We start from the raw sequence: 27,908 nt of genomic DNA on the forward strand, positions 1-27,908 counted from the left end.
CCTTTCTATCCAACAGGCACTGAGCTTTCTACCTTCAGCAGGTAAAACAACAAGACTATAGTAATTCACCCTAATCAAATGCCATGGAAATTTAACTCAAAGCCCTTATATGCCTTCAGCCATGGTCTTTAAGCGCCTACAGAAAAGTCCTATGTAAAGGATCTGGAAGTCACTATAGGTACTGTAGGTTGGTAACCATTCGACAAGTCTTTCTTGTTAGTTTTTATTGCTAGGTATCAGACTATTCTTACATAAAAAATAATTTGTTAATCATTACCTGTTTGTATAACAGACTTCAAATTCAATTTCAAAAGTATATAAAAAAACATATTACAAAGTCAATACAACTGTCAAAGCAAACATGTTAAAAAATAATCAAAAATAAATTACATTGTACATTACGAAACAAGACAAATATATTAATTAGTTCACAATGTTAACAATTAATCTGCATTCAGCTAATGCAAATGTAAGCCCTAGAAGAGTTGATTTCTGAACAGATATTTCATATTATAAAGATCACAATACCTTTGAACCAGATACTACAGAAAACACTTAACATTATGAACATCATTGAGAAATTTGGTAATCAATTTCATCTCAGCAATAACACAAACACATTATCCACAACCTAATTATACAGTTTCTTTCACTCTTTTCATAGTTATCTGTATTGCAATGAATGGAAAGGAATCTATCCTTAACAGCAGACATTCACATCACAGAGTTCATGCAATATCACATCTTTTAATTGAAAATTACAATATTGTTTCTTCTGTTGTTCAAAGATTATCTCTGAAATGTATAAATGTGGTGATGTCTATGATTATATTTGCAAATGGGCAAGATTGTATATGAACATTTACTGTCCATTCAGCAGTCATCACAGAAGACTGCCCCATGTGTTAATGCTCTCTGATGTACCTTACAGAGCAAATAATAATAATAATTAGGAATTACACTCTTATGCAACCATAAGATATTCAAAGTGAGGCAGGTTGTACAATTCTTGTATTTTAATGAATGTATGACAAATAATAAAAGATATTAACAGACTACAAGCACCAGAATGAAGCATATAAATGTCTATTCTGTCACCCCCACAAATCCTGGAAATTATACAATGCAAACAATGGAAAACAATTAGTCACTTACACAGCATACAACACCGGAATGTTAAATAATATTCGCATCATGCTGACTGCAGAATAAGGAAAAAAGTCATTATATATGCCACATCATACATGATTAAATATCATTTCATGCCACTTTCAAAGAATTATCCTATTTATATCATTTGATCCATATTATTTATTGGTGTAAGTCTTTCTACTAAGCGTGTTTAAGTAACTGCCCTGACTTCAGGTATTCACTACTTGATTTTAGACATTCAGTAACATTAAATGTTACTTAATGGTTATGAAAGCAAAGTTGACATAGGCAAGGAATGTTAAATAATATCAGCCTCAGCTTTTGATTAGTAATAACTTCTGTCCACATAAACCAGAAACGTCTTTCCTATGTCAATGCTAAAGACCACTCACCTAATAATAAATACATAAACTCATACTTATATTTTACTTTACGCAAACATTTAAGGTGAGAAATGTTGCTTAAAGTAAAAGTCATAAAATGCATAACAAACCTACAAAATGCACCTGAGACATATTCTGATATCCTTATATATCTGGTCAAATTCAATGCTGGTGTCAATGATTGTGCTCCTGTCCATCTTCAGTCTTCAGCCTTAGGCTTTGTCACTGCTTATGCCATGGAAAGGGTACAGTCACAGTTTTATGCGATTTTTACCTCAAGTTCATGCTGGCAGCTTCTCCTCATTTGAACAAGAATCACTTTCCTTTAAAACACCCTGCCGCACTTTCACATTGGTGTCCACACTCTGCAGTATACGCGAACAAATGGCTGCATCTCTATGAAAACATAAATATACAAAATATTTATCTCAAAATGTAGACACAGAGTGCAAGATATTAATACAATATAAGCAAACAAATTGTATTTCACAGTGGATATTACATGCTGTAAAACTGGACAGAAGAATAATACAGATTAATGAACTCCTCACTATGCAGTCTTCTCCAGCCTCTGGACACTTCATCCCTCTTATGTCAAAATATTCTTCAAAGTGCCCTGTTCTGAAATGGAATGAGATGTTTGAGAACAAGGCACTGAGGAAAATATATGAACTTAAATGGGATGAAGTGATAAGAGGCAGAAGAAAACAGCAAAACGAGAGCAGCTTCATAATTCTTACAAATTTTGGTTGGGAAGCCTGAAGGGAAAAGACCACTCAGAAGACCTCCAATATGAAACTGTGTCTTATGTAAACAGGATGGGAAGGTGTGAACTGGATTCAGGGATTCATCTGACTCAAGATAGGAACCAGTGACAGGCTCTTGTGAACACAGTAACAAACCTTCAGGTTACATTAAAAGGTGCAGAATTTCTTTACTGAGCATACTATCAGCTTCTCAAGGAATCTGCTCCAGAGTTCATTAGTTAGTTACAGTGTAAATCTGCTATTATGACAGTTGATAAAATAAAATGTTTTCCTGAAGAATATTCTCATATTAATAGTTTCAAATTATACAAATACTAAAGAAAAGATTAAAAAGCTGAGAAAATACAACACATATTCACTATTCCCCTCCATTATATTACTGCTTTACTGTCCATTAAAATCACCTTAAATAATAGTAATTATTTTGCATAAGAATGTGAAGAAAAGCATAGTTATGTAAGGTGCACTGGAACTGTTATTACTGCACATCTGTACTGCTGATGTGCCAAACTTACATAACTTGATTAACATTCCACTTCATCAAATGAGATGGGTCAACTTCTCACTCACCCTTCTGTTAATGTTTGATCAAAATAGGTATATTCTTTGTAAATGTATATATAAGCATTAAGTGTGGAGTGACGTTTTTGTATGACGTAATTGCAAATAACAAAATTCACTATGAGACAACAAAAGTTTCAAAGTCTTCAAATTCTTACACTTTTTAGTTGGACCCTGTCTGCTTCTTGAGAACCTAAAGAGCCATTTTAATCATTGAAATTCATCTCCAGTTTGATCTGCAGTAATATATTTCTGTTACTACATTATTCAAGGAGATTCAGACAAAGAAATTCCAAATTATTGCTGCAGCATTCCATACTCCTAATATTGCTTACTCTGCTTAATCTTCCTTATTTATTAGCCTGCTTTCCTTTCTTAATAACAAAAAACAACACAATCTTATGAGCAAACAATGCTGTGCTTCTTCATATAAACTTCTGAACCAAATGAACAATTTTCATGCAATATGGTATGAGTGTTATGCTACTGGATGAGTTAGGAACATGAAATTTGTTATTAAGACCTTAGAAAAACATTGTTTTTAATTCAGTAATTACAGACTCTGTGAAACTGAAAAAACTTTCAGATTATATCTGACAAATTCAATGTAAACAGAATCTGTACTCAAGAAATATGGTAATTTCTCTGTAAAATGATGATGATGATAGTAGTAATAGTCATTACAACAATCTGTACCACAATTTACAACTGCAAGCAATTGAAAACAAAGACTCCATCCTATGATCACATACAAATAAGCATGCTAACCTATTAGTTAAACCAAACTGCATTTTCTTGTCAGATTATGTACTTACATTACTAAATATAACATTACCAACACAAGATTTACATAAATAAAAATCAGTGCACCATTGACCAGTATAAAATAGATATGACGCTAGAAGAAGAAGAATAAGAAGAAAAAAAGAATCCTGTGCTTCAGGAAAGTTAGCTTCATGAGTTCTGCCCAGAACTTCTCATCCGAAAGGGGTCTCACCTAGGTGAATGGAAGGGAAACTTGGATGATCCTTTATTTTGTTCACTACTTTTGCGTCTTGCCTGACTGGACCGGAGTTTAACAGAACGCAACATTTCCAATGATACTACAGGTCCTCTGTGAGCTATAGTTGGTGTACGACATTCTCCCTGGAAAAATTAGAGGTAATGTATCAAAACCTGAGGGTGGAAGGGTACAGTAAAGAAATTATTTGTGCATAATTAAATTAATTCAAGCAATAAAGGTAAGGCCTTAACAAACGTGGATTTGTGGATCACAACACTAAACACAAAGCATATCAAGAGTATCACCACTAACAAAAAATTGAAACTTTTGGCCTATGTAACAAAGTCAATTACTTATAATGTCACTAAACATATTAAATATTCTCCATTATGGCAAAGAATTTGTAATTATCTGTATACAAACTTCTTTCTGTATCATTCTGCAACATCCTCATAGCAGTATTCAGAATTTGTAATTTTGTGAACCTGACAAACATTTTATACTGTTTGTCTCAAAAAATACTTTCTGGTTGTACCATGTGAAAATCAATCTTTCACCCACATTGCTGAATCCAGTGATTACCAAAAGTTTGTTTTGCTTTAGTCCATTTAGATTTAAACAGGATACATAATAAGATAAATTCCACTTGCCAATTGTGCCCATGGCCAAAAGTTTAAATTTAATTTATGTGACAGTTCATACTGCCTGGTCTAGACACAAAATATGAAGTCTGTTAATAAAGCCTCACAAGGTTGCTAATGCCATACAGTTAATAAAAACTTATTCAAAAAATTAGTTTTGTCAGTATGTCATGGTACTTACACGTATGGCAGATGGTGTTTTTTTGAGCTGAACTTTGCGTATATCATCTACAGTAATGGCCAGACGTGATATTTGTTTGTTGGGCAGTAAACTCTCTGTTTTCTTTACAGTTTTCAATATAGTTGATTCCTGACCAGGCATAAGGGGTGGGGGTGGGGGTGGTGGTGGCGGTGGCGGTGGTGGCGGTGGTGGTGGTGGTGGAGGGCAACATGGAGGATGTGGTACTGATGTATTCTTTACAGTGAGTAATTCATCACTGGTTTTGATGCTTATAACTCTGGTAGCCAATAATTCCTGCAACTTCACAATTTCTTTTTCCACAGCAGAAAGACGCTGTTCCAGTTGTTCATTGTGCATTCTGCAAGAACAGCATGATTCCTTCCCAAACTGGTTCACTGACATGAAACATTTCACCGATGTGTAGACCTGCACAGTTAATTCATAAACAATCACTCAAGTAAAATGTTATATGAAGTTTCCAACAAAAAGCAGAAATACAAAATATAATTGCATGACAAACTATTAGATTGTTGGACATACATGGAAAGAATATGGACTAAGAGACTGGTCTGGTGTCAGAAACAAATATTTATATTGTTATGATATATAACTTCTGTCCAAAATATTGTCAATTTAATATATAATTAATAAGACAGCACTTTCAAGAAAATTGCCAGTCATAAGAGGTCCAGAAAGCTTCAAATCATATTTAATCATTATATTTTAGAGAATCTGCCATTCAAAATTAACCAAAGCCTGATAGTAGCTTTCCTTGGCATAGATACAAACTGACAAAGGGTTTCCACCTTAAACTTTTAAATCCCAATCAATAAAACATTAAATATACAAACAAAAATTCAGATATGTACCTAATTAAAAGTGAATAAATGGTAAAAGAGAGAAACAAAAACACAGTATTTATACTACATACTGTATGACTAACTGATGATAATTAATAAAATGCCAATGTATGGTAGTGTCAACCAGCAGATTCACAATATTTGAATAGCTGGGAAAGGAAGGAGAGAGAATGATTCTCACGGTATACATATTTTCCACAACTATCTGATAAGAGCTTATCAATTGCCATGGAACTCACCTTCCTAAGATATTTCATTGAGAATTTGAGCCAGCAGATTACCTTTGAGCAGACTGACATACACATCTCCAACATTTTGGAAATCGAGAGACAGGCAGGCCACTGAACACGTTTCTGATAACCCAACAGGCTTGCAGAGAGTAATTTCCATATAGTTGATTGAACATAAGTCAGCGACTCCTTGTCATGTTCAATTACCTTTTAACAAAGATATCAGTGTTAAGCAGGGAAGAAGGAACAATCCTCTTTAATTCAGCATATTTCATATTTGTAAATTAATGCAAATGACTACCACAAATAAAGATCTTTTCAACAAGCTGGATTTCTATTAACAGGCAATTCCTGAGATTATACTCCAATACAGAAAAAGGAAAGAGGCAGTTTCAGAACCAAAGCTCATAATTATACTGTTGTACATATACTTGATTTCAGTCATTTTCATTTTGGTATTTTCCAACATAAAGAATATCAAAATATGAACAAGCCTAATGATCATACCATTTGTTTGTTAATAAATTATCAAACTGAAATAAATGCAGAAAGTAATGAGTCCTTTCTGTGGCGCAAGACCAAGGCATGGTCCCCACTTCTTACAGTTCCATCGCTACATACACTAAAAGACCAGCATTCATCACCCTAATGATGAAAATGGTTAGCCCACATTTCAATTATACTATATAACATACCTTATTTTGTGCATCCATCGGAGGGAATGAGTCAAGTAAATTTGAGTTATTGTCTGTCTCTTGCAACTGAGGTGCTGAAAACAAATAGTGTTCTGGACCTGTTGCATAAGTACGTAAACTCACTGGGCTTGTAGTACAAGATTCAGCAGGTGTAATTTTTAAATAAGGCATCTGTGAAGGCAATGGGTATTCTGGTAAAAGTTTCAGTGACTCTTTTGACGTCTGAGGTGAAATTCCTGACATACTTTTTGTGCGTTTTTTTGGCCTAAATACTGGAGGAGAATCATCTGTTTCAGACATCTTCTCAATTGTAAAGGAATTATTCAACACTGAATTGTGCCTTGTACGCTTGTTGCTAGGTGTTAATACAGGTGATGTTTCCATTATCTCCATCACTGGATGGGTAGACGAACACGATGCTTTAGTGGAAGTTGCTATGCTCTTTGTTTTTTTAACAGGTTGACATACAAGAGAACAATCCTCTGAGTACACAGTCACATCATCACGACTTCGTTTAGCTTTTGGTGCATCGTCTGTCACTGGAGAAGGCACAAACATCTGCTCTGCTGCTACAAGCCATGATGTTAAGCAGGGTGTAGATGAATTCCTCTCGGGCCAATTGAGATCTTTCCTTCCACCTTGGCCAAGGATGGAAGTTCTACTTCGTTTGGGTGCTCTTTTTAGTGTTGAGAATTCATTCTTTCTTTTTTCCAAAGAGCTGATGTTAACTCCAACTGGTTCCAGAAGTTCTTTTCTTGCTGTATCATTGTCTTGTTCCATATTTACATTAGGCAAATGCAAACTATCATTGCCTACAGTGCTGCTTAACACATCAGAGAATTGTGAGGATTCCGCAGTAATTATATCCCCTTCTATTAGTGGTTCCATTTCTAACTCTTCAGAAACATCTTCCTTCTTTTTGATTATTTCCATTAAATTCAACATTTTCTGCCTTTTAGCTCTCTTCTTCCTTGCCCGATTTGCCCTCCTTCTTCCTGACATTGTCGTCGTACCTGAAATGGAATGAAATTCGAGTGACTGCTTAAGTAATAATTAAATACTTCTAACCATTTAAGTTAAAATAATAATAAAAAACATACCGATTTTATGGGAACAAATGTGAACCTGGCGATTTAAACGTTATTCCACACCTAGCAGAATGAATACTAATACAACAAGCGTTAAAGTACCGGCTTCCTTACGAATTTAAATTGAACATGATCACGTCATTGCGAAAAAATAAATCTAGGTCTGGTTAGATCACCTGCCAAAATATAGTTTGAAGTTCCCTCCAAAGTACCGAATATCAAACCTTCGCCTTTACAATATTGTTTTAGTCTTTCTATGTCAAAAGTAATTACAAATCATGCCAAACTAACAATTTACATAATCAAAGGATAAACAGTTTCGTAGTCGTTAATTACGTAAGTTATATTAATAAACTCAACTCCCATACAATTACTTCCCACGCCTGTATGCCTGTACTACAAAATCAACCAATGACAAAGTTCAGCCAATGAAATGTCTCACAGATGAAAGCCGTTATCAAAGATATTCAGTTGAAAGATATCACTCATCGAATCATTCGTAATCAAACCTAAGAGGATAATTTCAATTACAACGAGAATACCGCTTAACCTTATGAAAAATAAGTTTACCGTCATTTTTCATTGCAAGTAGGCCCCCCTGTAGCAGATGTTATTACAGCTTTCAATTATGTAATTTTTTCAGATTGATGAATTTTTTTGTAAAAATTGTTGTATGTTAAATACACAATAAATATTAACAATGCCCTTGTGGATCTCCTTTAAAATTTGAGTATGTGAATGCATACGATAAAAATAAGGCAGATATCAGCTATTTAAGAGGAATATGTGGAAAGTCTCCACAAGAATATATATATATATATATCAGTCAACAAATTTATAAAATGGTGGTACTTGCTGTCTTCTCAGAAAAATAAAACTAGGACACGAGGGAAATTATAGGTCATTGTTCATGTCTAGTATTAACCTTACATCCATTCTCCCCATACACCTTATTTATACACTGCTTGGTCATATCTAGCAGTTAAACAGATCCAGTTTCCAAAACGTCGTGGTTTCTTAGTTTTTAAACAAGGATGATGTTAAAAGTCCAGTACAATCCACCATCGTCACAATCCTTTAGAGTTGAATTGCATCTCCAGCAGGTTAAGTTGGGATCCAAACGGTTCTGGTTCAAACCTTAGCTAGGACACTGGTTCTTTTAATGTTCTTTCAGTCATTTAAAGTGAATGCCTTGATACCTCTCATAATTTCTGTTCATTGTATATGAGTCTCATCTCATTCAATGCTAAATAACCTGGGCAACTGATCCATTATATAAACAAAGAACAAACCATCATCTTTTTTAAATAGCATGATGATAAGGCAATAACTTTTATTTCCTGACAAATGTTTGTACTTATTAAACCTCCAGAGTCCAACATTGGTCACTCGGTAGTCATTCTATAACTATTACATACTCCAATATAAAACCACTATCGACCAACATTGTCAAAGAGGCATGGTTGGCCAGTGTCCAGTCATATACTTTGTATCCCGTTTTGATGGGACGAGACTATGTCTCTGGAACTGAAGCCACTTAGCTCACTGTGCATCCTCAGATGATACATGAGTAAATATGAAAACTGGAAGAATGATACTGATGAGGAAATATAAGGGCTCAGAGTGGGGAGGTAGAAGTGTCATCATATTGAAGGCCAGTGGTAGGCAGTCTATCAAGGTTAAGATCCAAAATGCCACTTCCTGGCAAAATGCCTCCAGTTTCATCAAATCTGACCATTCTCATACTTTTCTATTTGGATATAATGGCAATTGAAACAGGGAATGTAATTTTATGGTTAAATTGTTGTAAGATGTATGTGAAGTGACAAATGTTCCTTTGTTAGGTTGTTATGCTATTTTTCTTTCTTCATGAAACATAGTCCAGTGCTTACATTGATGATCGCTTTAAACTGTAGATTAAGAATAAATGTACAGACACAATAAATTACAGTACTAATAAGATTACAAGAAAATAACAACAACATAACAAGGTAATAAGTCCCATATTATAATTACATGTATCTTATATCATTAGTGCACTAACTACAATCGTTTTTGTATTTTGTACAATAATATACAAATTTATAATTGTTTTGTAATTTCAAGCCATGACAAATGCTTAGAAGTACAACAATAGCTACAAACCCACACAGCAAGTCTGTTGAAGCAGTCACTCTTTCCTGAGGTCTGTTTGATAACAGTAATCCCGTGCTTTCTACAGCAGAAGCTCGTTTTCACTTCTTGTTAATAAAATCCTCTCCCTTCTGAATATTTTTCTTCAGTTCTGGGATAGCAGCTACCAATAGTTCGTTCTCAAAATCAGAAAGTTTTCCAAGACCCAAATTCTTCTGGATTCCATTGGGCTGTATACCATTGAATCACATATATCAGGATACAAAATAAACATTTGGTAAGACACACACACACACACACACACACACACACTGGAAAAGATAGAGAGAGGAAAGGCTGTGCTGTGGAGCGGGTGTTCAAATGCCATCATTTCATACTTAGACTTTACAGTGTCACATCTCACAAATCAAGACATGCTTATAAAATGATGGGAACCAAAATCACTCAAACCATGAACAAACAGTAACTTCATTTTTAGGAGTAAATAAGACAGCAAAACACTCAACTACCACTTAGACCAGATAGACAGCAATTTCATTTCAGGTAATAAACAAATTCAACACTTGTCAAGGGTAACACTTTGATGAGTCAGTCACATTGGTTTGGTATGCTGTGGAAATATGAAATGTATGATCTCTTAGTTCTTCCTGCATGCAGTTTAAACTGCTGTACTACCTTGACCAGTTCCTTATAACTATGACAAAATAGACTTCTTATTCTTAACAAGAAAGGAGAGGAGGAGGAGGAGGGAGTTTCTTTTCTGTAGTTGGTAAGACTGCATTTTCTCTAAAATTAACAAAATCACAAGCTGTGCTTACCCCTATCAGTAGAGGTGTGGAGAAATACTTAGCTTCTGTGATGTTAGAGCGGACATATGAACACTCAACAATGTTAGGTTCTCCCTTCAGAGCCCGGCACAGTGCAAATGCAAAACGGGCACCAGCAAAAGCCATGGACAATGTAGCTGAGCCTGCACCTGCTTTAGCTTTCACAACCTCAGTACCCGCTTCCTGTACAAAGTAACAATACTCATTCAGTATAATGGCTCAATCTGAATAATCATAACTGCAAATTATGGTTTTCCCTCAAGGTATATTTTAATCTGTTGTGGCATTCCATGCACTGCATGTCACACCCATGCCATTCATGTTTGTGAAGTGATGCTTTCTGTACGCAGATGAGAACTCCTGCTTTATGCTTCCATCCCACAAATAGTCTTTAAAATGAATTCTACTTGCATAGCCTTCAAGATAAAAATCCAGGTTTCATTTGGTGTATGTATTGCCCAGATCTATCAGTTTTTCACTGAGTAAATCTTGGAATTTGATGATTTTAAATGTACTGTAAACAAATGAACAAGTTCTGTGCCCTCTTCTAACAAACACTTTTTAAATTACATGAATTGAACTTTGCTAGCCTTCAAGATCAAAGACCAGGCTGTTGTTTAGTGTATGTGCTGACCAGATATATGCATTTTTTAGAGTAAATATCTGTCAGTTTTAAGCTGCTGACTTGTGTAAACTCCTCCCAAAGTAGGCAAGAATCTCAGATACCCACACAGATGGATTAATACTGTTCTCCTGGCTATGCCTTGTCTTTCAAGAAAGTATTTACATCCTTATTATCTGACTACCAATGACTCACATAAAATGGATGATAGAATTATGCAACCAAATCTGTCACTTTAAACTTAAAATAAAATGAGATGAACTTTTACCTAAATCTTGCAAACACAGCAACAAACTCTTAGGGTCTATATATGGCAGGGAGTAACTATTAGCTTCCAAAGAATGGCATAAATACCTACCATAATAATGGCATCATTCAAACTAAGTGACCAGCAGGCAAACTACTTAGGCATTACAATCAGCCTGTCAGTTTAAGAACTATCTGGATTTCTAGATGCAGGATAAGAGGTTTGGTACCATAGAATAATAAATAAAATACAACTGATCCTCATTATATCTACATTAATGGTTTGGATTCATACAAAAGCGAAAGAAAACATATTCACTGTTTTTTCCCCTTAACCCTTTCCATTTTCCAATCTGTGTGAAAATATTATAATAATTCTGGGTCCTTACAAGCAGGTACATGGTCTTTCCTTTCTCTAACCAATTTGATAATATGTTAAAATTTACTACAATTTTATACTTTATTACCTTATTATTTGTCTTTTGAGCCAGAACCACTTCATACACATAATTACCTGTATCCTTTCTGTAAGAGCTTTCAGCTTGTCCTTGTTAAAGTCAACAGCTGGCTTTGCCTGGGAAATGAGTGGGATGATGGTAACTCCAGAGTGTCCACCAACCACAGGAACATTTAGCTTTGATGGATCCAAGTTCTGTTTTTATGAAGACAGACAAAACCAGTGGGGGGGGGGCAGAGAGAGAGAGACACACAGAGAGATTAATAGCAAATACAAAAATTAACATTTTTCACTATCTCACTGACAGACACTCAAAGAAAATAAAATGCACCAACAATATGATTTGTAGATTTCTAAGCACTCTTCATATACTAATTCTGATGTTATGTAATTTAGTAAACCCTGCTTAACGGTCATATATGCTTTATATTATCTTCTTCTTTTTCCGGTTTAACAATGTTTATACATTTTCCGGTACCCTTTATGGGTCCCCAACCTTTTAGTTGGCTTGATCTATGGACATTCGGTAGGACTCCGTGGACGAGAGATCGGCCAATCGCAAGGTCTCTACCCATTTACAGGACAGCGCAACACAGAAAAACATCCATGGCTTGAGTGGGATTCGAAACCACGGTCCCCACGACCAAGCGGCACAAGACTCACGCCTCAGACTGCGCGGCCAATGCGGACCCCACTTTATATTATTTAATAAAATTATCAGCAAGGAAAGAAATACAAACACAACCTTCTCCCTTTTTCAGCTATTTCTTTACACACAAACATATAAATTTTAACACATTCAGACCTTCTGTTGAAAACTTTTTCCCCCTACTAAATATTTGTAATTTGAATATTCTAACATGAGTTTTGCACTTGTTCTTGTAGATTATCTCATATTATGCCACAATACTGCATAAAAAAGAAGATACGGTAACACACACAAATGTCAGAGGAATATCAATATATCAAGGTATTGTAAAAACATGTCTGCAAAAATTGCCTATTGGATAAAATTACTTTGTTGCATAGGTAGTATTTCCAGTTGGGTCTGGATGTGTTGTTTGGATTGAATAACATTGAACACAACACAGTAAACAAAACAGCAAGTTACAATCGATGCTAAGTTTCAAATAAGACAATCTGACACCAATGTTGGGTAAAGTCTAGGAGGAGGAAAATGTGATGTTACCACATACTGCAGCATAACAGTGCCCAGATGAAGCAGGGGTTTCTTTTTAGAACAAAACAAAGCAAGGAGAGTGAAAGATGAAATGTTACATTTTTAAAGAATTTAACTTATTGATTCTTAGGCTATTTAATGATTCTTTTACAACTTATAGGTAACAACAAACGGAAGTGAATTATGAGATAATTAATCTGTTAATAAGATACAGATATGTCTGACCTTGGCTTCTGCTATAAAGGTGTTTGCTCGAACCACATCTAAGGTGGAAACTCCAAAGATCCTGTTTGGATCATAAACACCAGCTTTCTGGAAAACTTCAGATGCAATAGGCACTGTACTGTTCACCTGAAACAAAGACATTTCTAAACTAACACCTTTTCTAAGAAAACATGCAGAGTATCTGCATATACTTATCTCTTTAATGGATGATAAATTAATCACTCTTCATTTCCAGCATTACAAGATACTTCAGTCATGACAATTAAAAAGAATGTAATGCTCATCAATTACACATCATTCCAATCGGAACAGTTCCTTTAGCCACTAGTTTCCTATCAATTTACTTTAATTTTCATACTTAATGGTACACAAAGATGGTAATAAAAATCGAAAAGGAAATTACAATTCCAGTACTTTGGGGTTATTTAACTGTCAGGCCTATTATAACATCAGAATTTCTTACCACAATGTGAATTACTGCAAATGCATGGATCATAAAAAACTTAAGAATATACAATTAGGTTCAGATATTAAGTATATTTAGTTTTCAGAGATTCAAGTAAAAGTAAAGCTGTCCCACTACATGCCATGTAGGCACTTGGGAGGAGACGAGGTATAGCTCCTACTTTCTTGTCTTCGGCACGAGATGGGGTAAGTGGCCAGCATCATGCCCCAACAGCGCTTTACTCTAGAGAAACGACCCTGGTACCCACTGGATAGGAGACTGGGTGGGCCACAGAACTGGATGCAGAGGCTAGAGAAAAAATCCACTGCCCCCATCGGAGATCAAACCCGTCATCCAGTCCATAGCCAGTCACTACACTAAGCTATGCCAGCTCATACACAGATTCAAGTAAGAATGTACATACCTGACCAACATTATACATAGTCCCTTTTTTGCCACACAATACATTCACTCATGTTTACTGATTATTTATCCTCTAAAAGTGTATAATAATGATTAATTCAATACAGAAATACTATGTTGGACATCATCATCATCATCACGAGTTCTACAGCCTATTACAGCCCCAACAATGTGCTTCCATTGGTCCCTATTTACGGCTTTCCTTTTCCATCCCTGGACTCCGAGAGCTTGAAGATCTTGTTCTACACTATCAAGCCACCTAATGGGGGTCATACAAACCTCAAATAATGGACAATGTCTAACACAATATTTCTATATTTACTAATCAACACAATAAATTTGGCAAGACTGGACTTTATTCTGTTATCCTGATTTATGAGACTCCTTTACTTTTGGTTTATGATGACATATTACTGCTGTGTGGAAGTGTGAAGCAGAAGGTACTTTCAGCTGCCTACTCTGAATTTTTGCTGTTACTTTCACAAAAGAACCATGTATTTGTTAATTGCATTCTCCACTCTACCAAGCAATTTTAAACCCCCATTCCAAGGTGCTGATGGAAGTAATTACAAACCCAAAACATAATAGAATGATTTCTGTGCATTCAGACATAAGATTTACTTACTGGGTTGGATATAATTCCAATAAGAGCTTTAGGGCAGACCTCAGCACAAGCTTGGGCAAGGTCACGAACAATTGAAGCATTAGTATTGAAGAGGTCATCACGGGTCATTCCAGGCTTCCTTGGCACCCCAGCAGGAATAATTACAACTTCTGCTCCTTTCAGGGCATCCTGAAAGATGAGAGGAACATCGGCAACATGAGGATTACTGCTTGTTCAAGCTGAATCTCCTCTTGCTCTCTAACACCAACTGCAATGAGCTTGGCAATTAATAAACTTGAAATGAAAATGGTTAGGGACAGATCAAAATAAATTGAACTCTTCCTCAGTTACATCAAGTCACAAAATTGTTAAATGTTCTGAAAATCAGGTTATAAAGTGTGATTAATACTGTTCTATCTTAGTTAGTTGATTTTCAAAATAGCATAGTTCCTTCTTGCACACTTTATACTAATTAATCTACCTTTAACTGCTCTGGTCCATTGAAGCCCGTAACTTTGGCTACAGTTTCAATGTGACTTAGGTCAGCAGCCACACCAGGAGTGTGCACAATATCATATAGTGATAGTTCTGTTACAAGGGGTGAACCTTTCAGCAATAAGGCCAAGGGCTGTCCAATGCCACCACTGGCACCACACACAGCGACCTTCACGTTTCTCTGAAACGATAAATGAAACCGTAAATTTACAGTTCACTGTTCCACAAATACGGCAAGTGTTTCAAAATCAGAGGTAACAATTCTCTCACTAAAGTATCCTTGAATTCCAGGTTAAGGGAAGTACCATTAGAACAAAAGCATACACGAATGTTAATTTTACAACAGAAATAGGTACCTGAGTACTTGTACCGAAGTTCTTGGCGCTATTATGAAGAACAGACGCAGTCTGCGGTCTTACAAATCGGGAAAACATACTTAATAATAATATTTGCCAAACCTTTCCTTTCTGCTTCTGTACCCTTGGACCTTACAGAGCAAAGAGGCTTCACGCATGCGTAAAACCACAGCAAATGCCAACATACAAATTAGTATCTAAATGTAAAATGTAATGTAATGTTAAACGTTGGCAACGTACGTGGTGTTTGACGTCACGCATACCCTGTCCTGCCACCTGTCCACAAAGATTGTGACTGTCTCCGACAGTCACAAATGGTTGCCAGCTCTGTCGATAACAATATCCAACTGAACTGTTTTCCACTCTCCCACTTAATTTTACATAACCGAATCTTCTGGGATTATGTGAAGGGGATTTTGTAAATTCCCAGATGCTGTCAATGTATCAGATATAATCTGTTTTGCTCAACTTAGTGACTGGAGGCTTATCGCATGGACGCATGTTGTGCTGGATGTTTAAAACTTCACTTTCACTAGTCATGTTATAAGCCTATTGAAATTCTTAATTGTCATTTAGTTTGGTAGAAATTAACCGACATTTCAGAGGGGCTTACTGACACCATCATCAGGACATCACCCTAATAATGAATTTGTAGGCACCTCTGTGAAGTGTATGTATATTGTATGAAATGACATGTTCTACATCCTTTGGTTGAGTCCTAAGAAGGATCTATGGAATGTAAATAAACTCTACTCTAACTCTCTACTCTACTCTGAAACAAGTCAATTTCTGTCCAACTGTAATATCCAACATGTGATTGGTTATGGTCAGGGGCTGCTCAGAATTAGGAAAAGGAAAGCATTAGCACACATGTCTGCCCTAAAAACTAATTTAACTTATTACTGCTATGCATGTCCACTATGTCAAGTATTTTCCTGTTCACAAGGTAGTCTTTTTACCTTTATGGAATCCCTGACTAAAGACAAGAGTCATAAAATTTTCTTCTTTCAGTGGGAGGAAATTCAGTGCAGAACCATGTACTAATATCTGTTATCAGTATTTATAAGCTATTTTTGTGTCATATCACACTAGCCATTTCCTTACATTACCAGCTGACCACTTCCTGTCACCTTGATAACAAAACACATATGCCAATAACAGGAACAGAGTGAACTTAAAGTATATGTTAACACTTCTATTGTTTTAATACACTGAAATGGGACATAATGTCTGAGAAACTGTAGTGCAGAGTCATCACTGGGTAATCATGGCATCAGCAGCTTGCATTCATGTTGTCACACAGAGGATGTAGATAGAAATATTCCAAGATCATTTGATTATGAATGTGGAACAATGAATATCACTGCATTGTTTCTTAATTAGTATAGCAATATAGCAACAAATAGAAGCAAAGATAAAGGCTTGAAAAAATTTAGCAAAAGTCTTAATGAATTACTGATGTATTGTAAATTCTTGGGACAAAAAAGATGCATAAGACTGAATCACTAGTAGCAGAAGATATGGATTCTAAATTTTTATGCCATCAAAATGTTTTGTTAATGACAGCAATTGATGAAGAAGCTATTGAAGATACTGAGAAACTACTAAGAGAGAGTTCGGAGTCAGCATCAGCTGTTGTAAATGTTCCTTGTGGAAGGCTACAACTTACAGCATTACAGCTGGCAGCTACTAAAGGCAAGTATTAGAATATGTAACAAGTGTTGGACTTACATGAGTATGAAAAATAATGTCTCATCCTGAAAAATGAACCCAGATTGAAGTTATCTGACAACCAGGTTTTGAAATAAATATTTACATATAAGAAAGTGGAAGTTTACATCTTTACAATATGGTTTCTTTTGCAGCTATGATATTTTGATGTAGTTAATTATTTGCAGTAAAGTTAAGTCAACCTTTTTCTCATATATCTGTACAAAATTTATATTACTCTAACAAAAAATTACATAATGAGGTGTACCACAATTTGTACACTTCACGTAATATTAGAATGATTCACCCAAGACAGTTCAAATGGGCAGGATATATAGCACATATGGAAGAAACAACAAATGCAAACCAAATTCTGGTATGAAAACCTCAAAGAAAGAGGCCACTTGGGGTATCTTTGTATAGATGGGAAGATAATTTTAAAATGGATTTAATAGAAATAGGCTGTGAATATGTAAACTATGTGCACTGTCTGAGGATGCAGTGGTGGACTTTTTTTATTAAAGTAATAAACAGGACCTTTCTTTATGAACTAATCTAGAAAGATTCTATGGAGATATTTAGATGCTTAACAGTATTATTTTTCAATACAGATACTACTTGAGTTTGTGACGTGTTCTATATCCACTATTGGATTCTTGGAACTTGTAAAATAAATAAAAAATAAATAAATAATCACAGTTTCAGGCTTTCATTTCTTCTATAGGCAATAATAAGGTTTAGGTAAAATAAATAAGAAATGAAGAGGACGAAGTTTTTGATTTATATTAGAGAACTAGTAATGTAGATGACATTTATATTTTCATAAATACTTGGTGCTAGTAAGAAAAGCTTAAAAATTGTGTTTTATTTAAGAACTTTCTGCTAAACATCAAAGGAATAAACTTTATACTTTGTAGTTCTCTATTTTGTTGTTGTAAATATTTTATCTGCAAAATTCACTGCCACATCATCATTTGTCTTGTTTTCCAGAAGTTATTTTTATTCTTGTACAAATACAATTTATTTATTGATAATTGTCTTGTGTTCTATCATTGCAAAGCATCATAAACTTCCTCCATTGCAGGCAAACATGGAGCTCAACTGGTCAACCTGTTGCTGATGAATGGAGCAAAGGCAAATGTGTCTGATAAACTGGGCAGAACACCCCTTCACAGTGCAGCCTTATTAGGCAATGAAGAGGCTGTGCAAGCACTGTTAAAAGCTGGTGCTCACGTTGATTCCCATTTTCAAGTCAATTCCAGGCCCAAGCAACAGTTGGATAACCATTCCATATTACATTCAGACTACAGTGTAGATGTTGAATGTAAAGAAGTTACTTCAAGGTTCAATGTAAGTAGAACAGGTGATAGCACTACTAAGGCAATTTTCACTGTATATACTCATATCTATTTCAAAACATGGTATAACTACACAAAATATTTGATTTTCAATATTGTCTACTTCTTATTTTGACACAGAGGCATCTTTTAAAATTTCAGTAAAATGTGTGCTTGATTTATTTAATGATGATATCCCAGCTGCACTGGTTATATAGTACTGAAGGATAAAAAGTTGCTTAAGAATATGGAGACAGAATGGATGAGGGAGAGACTAATCATGGCCTATTTTAAGGTATTGCCCCAGAGTCTTCTTGGAAGAATATGAAACAATGGAAATCCTCAGCCAGGATTGCTAGCCTTCCTGATAAGAGTGAAAGTGAATACATCCTGAATATAAAGCAGGAAAACAAACAGCTGCTCTATAAGAGATACAGATAAATTGAATGAAAACATTATATAAAGTAAAATGAATAATATCCTGCAATTCATGGCAAGAAGAAGAAAATTAAGTGACTTAAAATATTTATTAATCTAACATAATTCTGTACAATATCTAGTTACCTATTCCGGAATGTTGGGGACGTACTCCACTACACCAAGCTGTGAAAAGTGGTAACCCTGCATGTGTTCTTCTGCTACTTCAAGCTGGAGCAAAAGTGAATGCTGAAGATGAGAAGGGCACAACTCCTCTTTTACTGGCAGGTGCTGGGGTGGTGCCAGACAACAAGAATGGTGTTAATAAGTAATCATTATTTATTGTTATTCATCTTGCTGATGCATAGAGACTGGCCTTACATTGCACATCATATATATATATATATATGTATGCTAAAAGATGAAAATATTTTATTTTTGAGACTAAATACTTCTTATCCTCAGCACAAACATCTCTCATTGTAGTGTTCTTACATTAATCTCCTTGGCAATCAGCCACATATATCTGGAGCAAAAGTTAAATATTTCTGCTCTCAAGTTATGTGTCTGATCGCCCAATAGGATTTTATCAGTTTTAGGCACCATGAAAGCCTCAATCTTCAAATTCTTATGAAACAGCATGGCAATTTTTGGATACATTGTACCACTAGGTTTGGTATAACAAAGTTAGGCAAGGTCTGCTTGATTCTGTTATAACTACTACTGTAATTTACCTCACAACTTTTGCTAACTTGTTATAACCATAATATTATAGATATGAGGAGATAGTAGAACTACTAGTACAGGCAGGGGCTCACGTCAATGTATACAACCAGGACACGGGTTCAACAGCTTTGCATCATGCTGCAGTGCTGCGCTCTGTGCGAGCCATGCAGTTTCTGCTGGATGCAGGTGCTGTACTCGAAGAAGGCAGAACTGAAGGAGGAGTAACAGTACTTCATGAGGCAGCAAAGGCAGGTTCTGTGGCAATGATAGAACTCCTACTAAAACAGGGAGCAGATCATTTGGTCAATGTCAAGGATAAGGTGTGTTCATTTTATTAAGAGCATTGAAACATTTGTGACTATAACTATGGTCCTGAGATGTGAATTAGTAATGATTTATATTGATGCAAACCTTCTTGAAACAATTACAGTAATGGTCTCTTCAACCATTTATTGTCTCCTATTGGTCTCAGTTCAACAATATGGACTATCTTGAAGAAGATTTTAATTAGCTTTGCATTCAAATAAATAGATCTTGTTGGTTTCAGCCCTACATTTATAAAATTGTGTTCCAGTGCAATACTTGTTACATTTCAAGAAAATACACTGGACCTAATAAGAATATGTCAGAATGTATGGTATTAAAAAGATTAATATTAGTCACAGAGCCATGCTTTGCAATATCTGAATCAGTTAACAATTAGACTAGGCACCATGCCATAAGCAACAACAGAAAGCAGGATCAATAACAGCTGGTAGCACTGAATTTCAAGGTTAAGGATCACAGACTTTGTGATGACTAACTGCCTGACTGCCCACTCACTGTTCCTGTAGATATATTGTTTTACTTGTGTATCTATTACTGTAATTATTTACCTACTGCCTCACTTGTGGACTTCAAAGGGGTTCCAAAAATTAGCTGTGGGTACAAATACATGGGCAGTCATGTTGCTTGTAATATCAACAATTATGATTCAGACAGAGAAAGTCTCCTAAATTCTGGATTACAGCTCCATACTTACATAGTTGATCACCCAAGGAGACTTTATTACATTAAGTCACAGTGAAAGTTGTAAAAAAAACATGTAAAGAATTTCATAACATTTACTGTAGACTGGCTGTACACCACTACACAAGGCAGCGTATGTTGGAGCCCGTGACTGTTTAACCACACTATTGAGGCATGGGGGTGACCTGGCAGCTCAGAGCAGCACCAATGTGTCTGTCATGGATGTCATCTTTTCTCATATCCCACGCCCTGTACATTTCCTCACAGATATTCTGAATGGAAGCATTATCCCTAATGGTGCCTCTGTTAACGATCGTAGTTTCAAGGTATGTTAATTAAACAAATTTCTTATTTCAATATATTTTGAATTTTGAGAATAGAACATTCATATGTTCATTCATACAAACATTCAGACAATCTTTTTATTACAGATGATGACGATTACCATCATCATGACTGTCAATATTATTATTAGCTAGCTAGATGTGTTCCTGCTGCCAATGCTATTTCAACTCAAGTTTATATTCTTTGTGCCATTTCAAATTATTCACTTATTCAGAATGTTTACTTTCTCCATTGAGAAAACTAATACATATAACAATAAATAAGATGAACAGGTTCACTATCAGGTTGGTCAAGAACAATGTGATATATCTGTGGCTAAATCCTTGTGATCCAATACAGCCTTCCATGTTTTTCATAGCATAATCTTTGTGAGATCTGAATTAATTGAAAATTACACTGTTCCTGAGTTTTGAACATCTAACATCTAAAAATTTGCACATATGAAAGAAGTGATTACTTATTTTAATATTTTAATAATCTTGTCATGTGAATATCAGTTCATACATATTGATCCTTAATTACTTCATGGTGATCTCAACCTCCATATATTCCTCTAATTAAATTTGTTTCTTCTCAATAAGCATCACTTCCAATAAGGGCAATAAAGATATAACAAAAGTTATTTATTGATCTTTTTTTCTCTGTATTGTTTCATTACTGATATTACAAAAATATTGCTTTATATCAATATTCATTCTGACTGTAATACAGTTCAGTTTAATTATGATTCAAATAGGATATTGGTAACTGGCTTGAGAACACAATTACCATTTATGACATTGCACATATGACAATCAAATTCCAAGTTCCGAACAAAAGACTTAAGAGCAAACTTTTGGAATGTAACCCATTTGTAATTTGGGGACTTCTATGTTTGTGTGTAAGTGTTGAGAACAGAAATTTTTAGTACTTCTCACTAATGGTATGTATATTAATATTTTCATAGTATTCAAATAAGACAATGTGTTTTGACAAAAAGTTAATTTCTAATTCAGCTGAGGATAAGTGTATAAGTTGACTTGATTCATTCATCATTACATTTCCCATTGCTTTCCTAATAATTATTATTCCTTAATAATCTGGCATTTGTTATTCCTCCCCTTCTCAACTATTTTTCATTATAAACAATATTAACATTTTGAATAATATGTTTCTAATTGTTTCCACTTAGGCAACACTTGATTTCAGTGTGTTATGTCCCTGTGGTCCTGAAGAGCAGATGGCAGTTGTGACTGCACTTATGTCTGGTGCGAATAATTTTCAGCAAATACGAATTCTTCAGCATCCCTTACTTGAAACATTTTTGCGATTAAAGTGGCATCGTCTGCGAATGATATTTGGCATGATTGTAGTGGTGCATGCTTGCTTTGTGGCATCTCTATCAACATACTGTCTGCTCCTGGTGTACAACAACAATGATTCTTCCTTCACTGCGGTAATTAAATTAAATATACATAATTGTCAGCAAAATGTTACAGACAGCTATAGATAATTTATTTCCTTGAAATGGTGACTACTCACATTACATCCAATGGACCAAATCCTGTGATTGAGTGGTCAGCACTGCCGCTTCATATTCAAGAGGTTCTGGGTTCAATTCTGGGCCCTAATACAAGCTATCAATGAGCTTTTTGTAATTTACTGAGTTCTACCAGACAGTTGTAAGATAAAACCACAAATAGGCCACATCCTATTCCTTGTATAAAACATTAAAGTTCAACATCATATTCACAAATGCTGGCTACTAGACTCTACTTGTCTCTTAATTTCATGATATTTGTTGCGGCTGTTTTTCTGTTACCAGGTTGTTGTGTCACGCCGAGTCCTGCTTGTATCTGTCTTGGTATTATTTATACATTTACTGGTCCAAATTATGATGCTGCCACGCCACTATTTACTTCAGTATGAGACATGGATCAATCTTGTGTGTATCCTACTATCTCTCACCATTGCCGTGGGTGGAGAGACTACTAACTACATGATGCCATTCCTTCAAAATCGTGAGCCAACTGAAAGTACATGGGTGCTACATGTCATGTCCTTTGCTGTGTTGCTTGCCTGGACAGAGCTCATGCTACTAATGGGGCGGTTCCCAACCTGTGGATACTATGCACTCATGTTCTACCAAGTCCTTCAGAATGTGATAAAGGTAGAGTACTATTGCCTAAACCAACTGATTTTCTGATACCAAAATGTTATATCAAGTGCTTAATGACCATGTTTGAACATTGATCACTCATGAATGTGCATTAAACAGTTTCCATGCAACCAAAGAGTGGTAGATGGAATTTTTTTTCAAACTAATAAGTCTTGTTGTGATTACCTACTAACCAGATTAGAGACAGAGGAACAGAAATCTAAATTTGGCATGCATTCGTTGTCTCCTGATCCAATTGGATTTTGTGAAACTGAACTTAAAATGATCTGTTTCTTCATACGGCAGGTTCTATTGACATTTGGAGGCTTGGTGATGGGATTTGCCTTCAGTTTCTGTGTGCAATTCCATGAATCCGGTCAATTCAGAAACCTCTGGTGGTCCATAGTCAAGACAGTTGTAATGATGATGGGTGAATATGAATATTCAGACCTCTTTCCTGAAGATGACAAGATGCAGCTGCGTTTGAAGGGAACAAGCCGTATAATTTTCCTTGCATTTGTGGTCCTTTCATCTATTGTCCTCATGAATCTCATGGTTGGTCTTGCAGTCAATGACATCCAGGTACTGTTTATGGTGTTCAATAAGACCTGTTATTCATACAACTTTATGATGTCCTTCATAATGTGATTACATGGACAATGACAAGTATATGGTTTACAATGTCCCAATAAATTTATTATCACTAGTAGAATGCCCATTTAAACTTAAACTTATAGAAAGTTTAATATATGTTCTCTCAATAATTCTCTTATTTATACCGTTTATTCTCTCATAAACACATTATACCTTCTGTCTTCTCCATTTACCCAATTGCATGTAAAGCATGAGAAAGAGCACAGTCTGTTGTTTTGGTTCCAGTTGTACCTTTCTATGATGTTGAAGAGAAATACTTTGATTCCAGTAACAGCAGGAAGTTTTTGATTAACCTGATAAATATCAGCTGAAATGATTAACTGATAGCCAAAAAAGGATTGCTCAATTATTACATTTACTAGCAGAGTGTCCGTAGTTTTACTACAGGAAAATCTAACAAATGTTTATACGCTTACAAATGCTTAGCACTATTCTTCTATGCTGCTTAGTTACTGAGCTATAGAAAACATCTTCATCAGGATTTGAATCTAGGACAGATTTTTGAGGTTATTTACTTTGTTTTTGTAATCTACTCTCTGATATAAACAACTTTGTTCTTGGCACAGTTTTTCTGTACTCCATACAAGTAAAGTAAAGATGTCCTACTACAACTTGTGGGAAGAGGCAGTATTTATAAAAGACTGGAGTTAAATAAATTAGAATCTAAGAGACAGAACATAACAAGAGGATGTAAAAAGTGCATAATGAGGAGCTTTATAACTTGTAACCTTTATCTTACTATATTAGGGCAAATAAATTAAGGGGGATGAGATGAAACATGTATGGGAAAATTTAAAAATTAATATTTTTTTATATTTTAGTCAAAAAGCCTGAAGAGACAAGACTACTTAAAAGGTTCTGGGGTTAATGGTTTAGCAATATGATACTGCAACGCACAGCCAGGCATGGCCATCTGAATCATGTGTAAGTCATGATGCACAGGCAGTGAAGTTTAAATGGATTGTAAGAGAGATTGTATTCGTTTAGCCTGGGATAGGGCCCAGTGGTAGGCTCTTGAAAACATATTAATAAACTTTTGGTTCCATGAAAGGTGGGGAATTTCTCCACCAGTTAAGTAATTAACACCTTCACAAGAAAGATTCTGATCTGGGGGAGTTAGTATATATGTAACTTATATATTGATAATTACATTTCACCATTGGCTTGAATGTCTTAATTACTGAGGTATTATTTAACTGCAATCTTTACAGAAATATCCAGATAATTGTATCCTTGCTGACTGTTTCTGCAAGCATGATAAATAACTTAAAGAATTTCTTATCATAGGAACTTCAGACAGAAGGACATATCCAGCGACTGCTGAAACAGGCTGAATTTTTGGCACACTGTGAGAAATTGAGTTCTCACCACATACTCAAATCAGCATTATTTCCTAGTTGGTTTCATAAAATATTCCATGACAGACGTAGCATTGAGACCTTATTTGTGATCCAGCCAAGTGAAATCTCATCTGGCAGGAAAGACTTGTCTTTCACACTCCTGGAATCAATTATTGGAATTGCCATTCACAATGAGCAGAAATCTGCTGGACATGATACAAGATTCTCAAATGATTACCACAGGTACTCACAGACAAAATCACTAAATGTTAATAAAAATAAGGATTTGTAATGGAATCCTCACTTAATTTTCCTCTGTTTATGGTTTTCCCTTGCTTGTTATTCAAGTACCATAACTAACAATATTTTCTTTCTCCCATTTTTCTCACAGGTCTTCTCAGTTTTTCTGATATTTTTAGTTGTATTTACCTGAATTAGGGCCAACCCATGAAAGAAACCCAAATTATGGTATTATGGGACCAGCCTACACTCAAATTAGGTGTGTCAAAATAAAAAAAAATACAACAGTGCCAATCATGGACTGTTCGTGACCATGCTGTAAAATAGTTGGGTGGTGCCAATTGTTGTTAGAAACACAGTAATTAATTGCATCATGCACCAACCATTCCAGGGGTAAATGGATCTTCATACTGTAGTATATGTTAAATGAAAAAGAACACAATAAATGGGGAGAAAATATCAAATAATAAATCTTAGTACCTTACTTCTTCTTGATTTCATTTTATATGCTATTGAGGCTTTTCATATTAAATTAACTACCATCCACTTTAGTACTGCTTTAACAGAACTCTGTATGAACCTGGTCTGACTTGAATTCCCATCACAAAAGTTTCCTTTCAGTAGGTTGGCACAGTGTAATGTAACTTTTATTCAGGAATAACCTAGTCTTAATCTCAGCCAGGTAAATAATCATATGATCAAAATATTTTGTTCATTTCTACAGTACCCACAGGAAATTTCCATTACAACACCCTCAGTTCACAACACTGTTCCTCCATGGTTGAAATATTGTCACTAAGTAATATAAGAGTAGATTATAAAACTTGTATTCAAGAAATTTAAAGTTCTTAATTATCTTGCAGCGTAAACAAAATCAGTAGTAGAAGTGAATATGGAAGTGTGTCAGATCGAGATACTGTAGCATCTCCCATGAGTTCTGCTGATCACAGCAGCATTTTAACGATGCTTCATCAACTCCAGCAGGATATTTCTGATATCCGCCAGGCTCTTCATTTGGATGAAGGTATGGAAACAGTCATAACTACAGGGAGAGTGGCTGGAAACTTTAATGTAAGATTGAATGAGCGTCAACTTGGCAGCCAGCCAATGAGTGTCAATCGGTGGACAAGACCTGTAGCTGAGATTCAAGAGGCACAGGGCATACTGCGGAGACTGCAAAGAAAGAATAACTCACGTAGTACTGTGGTGTAATATTGTTATAACTGGTTCAAGGCAAAAATGTTATCCGCAAATAAGAACTGAATTGATGTCTACCAAATATCACAGTCTACTATGTTTCATATTTGGGAATCCCTGCCTGGAGACCATGTATGATAATGGAGGTTTTCTATGACTTTTCACTGAAAATCAGAAGTGAAAGGTCAGCATTCTGCCTTCATATTTGGAAAGCCCATGTTCAATTCAGAGCCCAGAGGCCTGATCTCTTGACTGAAGTTTTTCAGTCTCCCTCAGTCTCTCTAGCCAATTGGTGGGACTGTATCTTAAAACAGGCCATGATAGTTTTCTCCCAGATTATTCCCAATTCATCATTCTATATGTCCCTCCAGACAAATTATGGAGTAATACTGGTACCTACTTCAGTATGTAATCATGCAGTCATTCAATACTATAGAGCATATGCAGTTTATAATTTGCCATTGTATAAACACTACTAAAAAATGGGAGTCACCTGTTTACCGTATATGATCCTTAGCACTAGGCTACTAATAATATCCCCTGATATGACTACAGGAAGTAGGAGACTAAGATTCAGTCCCTAGGGTTCAAATTATTATTCTCCCTTCTACATCTTGGGCTTATAAATATTATTTTTAATTTTTCTTTTCTAATATTTTGTATTTCTTTTTGTCTTCATTAATTTGTACAATGTTAGTTTCATCATGTTTTGATGGTAATTATTTTGTGATCTTCTACAGCTTGCTAATAATATTTCTTATACCTGAAGTTTTTGTTTTCATACATCCTCTTCTTACAGAGTAGACACAGTTTGTTACCAATATAAATCAATGGGTAAAATTAGTTTTGTATATTCCAACTGTTAGTATTTTAGAAAGGTAAAACATTCAACACTGGATGTTAGATGTGTGTTTCTGAAGATAAATAAATAAAACTGAGAAATGTTTTCTTGTGCAATTTTTACCTATAAGTTGGTTGCAATGACACACTGTGGTTAAAAGCAACTTTTCTCAGTGTTAACATGCTACTGACAGTAGCAGAACTGTCTTACAGTGCTCTAACCCCCATTACAGATCCATTCAGCTCACTAGACACACAGACGTCAAGAAGGTTCATAGGACCATAACTGAAGGATCATAAACTTATTTGTGTCAATATTGGTTCTTAAAACACTTTCAGCCTATCATAAAAGCAATTCTGAAATTTTAATTGTTTTTTAAAAA

At 35.3% G+C, this 27,908-nt stretch overlaps 3 protein-coding genes across 7 annotated transcripts; 1 reads left to right on the forward strand and 2 right to left on the reverse strand.

Annotated features, from left to right (window-relative positions):
- Window positions 1-861: 861 nt before the first annotated feature.
- On the reverse strand, window positions 862-7,997 carry LOC110840242 (uncharacterized). Of its 3 annotated transcripts, none has more exons than XM_022085133.2 (6): window positions 7,738-7,997; window positions 6,474-7,486; window positions 5,788-5,985; window positions 4,689-5,114; window positions 3,861-4,009; window positions 862-1,931 (listed from the first exon to the last, which is right to left on the reverse strand). In XM_022085133.2, the coding sequence occupies exons 2-6, from the start codon at window positions 7,473-7,475 to the stop codon at window positions 1,817-1,819; spliced, it is 1,890 nt and encodes a 629-aa protein (XP_021940825.2). In that variant the 5' UTR covers window positions 7,476-7,486; window positions 7,738-7,997; the 3' UTR covers window positions 862-1,816. The 3 variants fall into 3 exon arrangements, with proteins under 3 accessions (XP_021940825.2, XP_021940826.2, XP_021940824.2); XM_022085134.2 differs by having other exon boundaries at window positions 5,830-5,985; window positions 7,574-7,996; XM_022085132.2 differs by having other exon boundaries at window positions 7,574-7,996.
- A 1,548-nt stretch (window positions 7,998-9,545) lies between these two features.
- Mdh2 (malate dehydrogenase 2) lies at window positions 9,546-15,736 on the reverse strand. Its single transcript, XM_022085111.2, has 7 exons — window positions 15,575-15,736; window positions 15,205-15,399; window positions 14,745-14,912; window positions 13,252-13,377; window positions 11,904-12,041; window positions 10,513-10,704; window positions 9,546-9,924 (listed from the first exon to the last, which is right to left on the reverse strand). The coding sequence occupies exons 1-7, from the start codon at window positions 15,650-15,652 to the stop codon at window positions 9,796-9,798; spliced, it is 1,026 nt and encodes a 341-aa protein (XP_021940803.2). The 5' UTR covers window positions 15,653-15,736; the 3' UTR covers window positions 9,546-9,795.
- Window positions 15,737-16,738: 1,002 nt separating this feature from the next.
- On the forward strand, window positions 16,739-27,631 carry LOC110840228 (transient receptor potential cation channel subfamily A member 1). Of its 3 annotated transcripts, XM_022085109.2 has the most exons (11): window positions 16,739-16,835; window positions 17,141-17,269; window positions 18,369-18,634; window positions 19,182-19,366; window positions 19,814-20,084; window positions 20,877-21,098; window positions 22,289-22,552; window positions 22,922-23,266; window positions 23,561-23,836; window positions 25,196-25,491; window positions 26,352-27,631. In XM_022085109.2, exons 3-11 carry the CDS (start codon window positions 18,404-18,406, stop codon window positions 26,698-26,700), a joined length of 2,439 nt encoding a protein of 812 aa, XP_021940801.1. In that variant the 5' UTR covers window positions 16,739-16,835; window positions 17,141-17,269; window positions 18,369-18,403; the 3' UTR covers window positions 26,701-27,631. The 3 variants fall into 3 exon arrangements, with proteins under 3 accessions (XP_021940801.1, XP_021940798.1, XP_021940800.1); XM_022085106.2 differs by having other exon boundaries at window positions 16,758-17,269; XM_022085108.2 differs by having other exon boundaries at window positions 16,759-17,269; window positions 22,382-22,552.
- The last annotated feature ends 277 nt before the right edge of the window (window positions 27,632-27,908 follow it).

This window comes from Zootermopsis nevadensis, unplaced genomic scaffold (assembly GCF_977971745.1).
Source record: "Zootermopsis nevadensis isolate Lab colony 2312 unplaced genomic scaffold, Znev_1.0 Znev_ptg000027l, whole genome shotgun sequence".
NCBI classification, from domain to species: domain Eukaryota; kingdom Metazoa; phylum Arthropoda; class Insecta; order Blattodea; family Termopsidae; genus Zootermopsis; species Zootermopsis nevadensis.

Excerpts from the sequence above, each read along its gene's own strand:
- LOC110840242 (XM_022085133.2), bottom strand. The coding sequence starts at position 7,475 with ATGTCAGGAAGAAGGAGGGCAAATCGGGCAAGGAAGAAGAGAGCTAAA. Across the intron at positions 5,986-6,473 it reads CGATGGATGCACAAAATAAG|GTAATTGAACATGACAAGGA; the intron begins GTATGTTATATA and ends CTTTGTTAAAAG. Across the intron at positions 1,932-3,860 it reads TTTCCCTTCCATTCACCTAG|AGATGCAGCCATTTGTTCGC; the intron begins GTGAGACCCCTT and ends ATGTTTTCATAG.
- Mdh2 (XM_022085111.2), bottom strand. The coding sequence starts at position 15,652 with ATGTTTTCCCGATTTGTAAGACCGCAGACTGCGTCTGTTCTTCATAAT. Across the intron at positions 14,913-15,204 it reads ATGGACCAGAGCAGTTAAAG|GATGCCCTGAAAGGAGCAGA; the intron begins GTAGATTAATTA and ends CTCATCTTTCAG. Across the intron at positions 10,705-11,903 it reads CTCTTACAGAAAGGATACAG|GAAGCGGGTACTGAGGTTGT; the intron begins GTAATTATGTGT and ends TACTTTGTACAG.
- LOC110840228 (XM_022085106.2), top strand. The coding sequence starts at position 17,062 with ATGCATAAGACTGAATCACTAGTAGCAGAAGATATGGATTCTAAATTT. Across the intron at positions 20,085-20,876 it reads TGGTCAATGTCAAGGATAAG|ACTGGCTGTACACCACTACA; the intron begins GTGTGTTCATTT and ends CATTTACTGTAG. Across the intron at positions 22,553-22,921 it reads ATGATTCTTCCTTCACTGCG|GTTGTTGTGTCACGCCGAGT; the intron begins GTAATTAAATTA and ends TTCTGTTACCAG.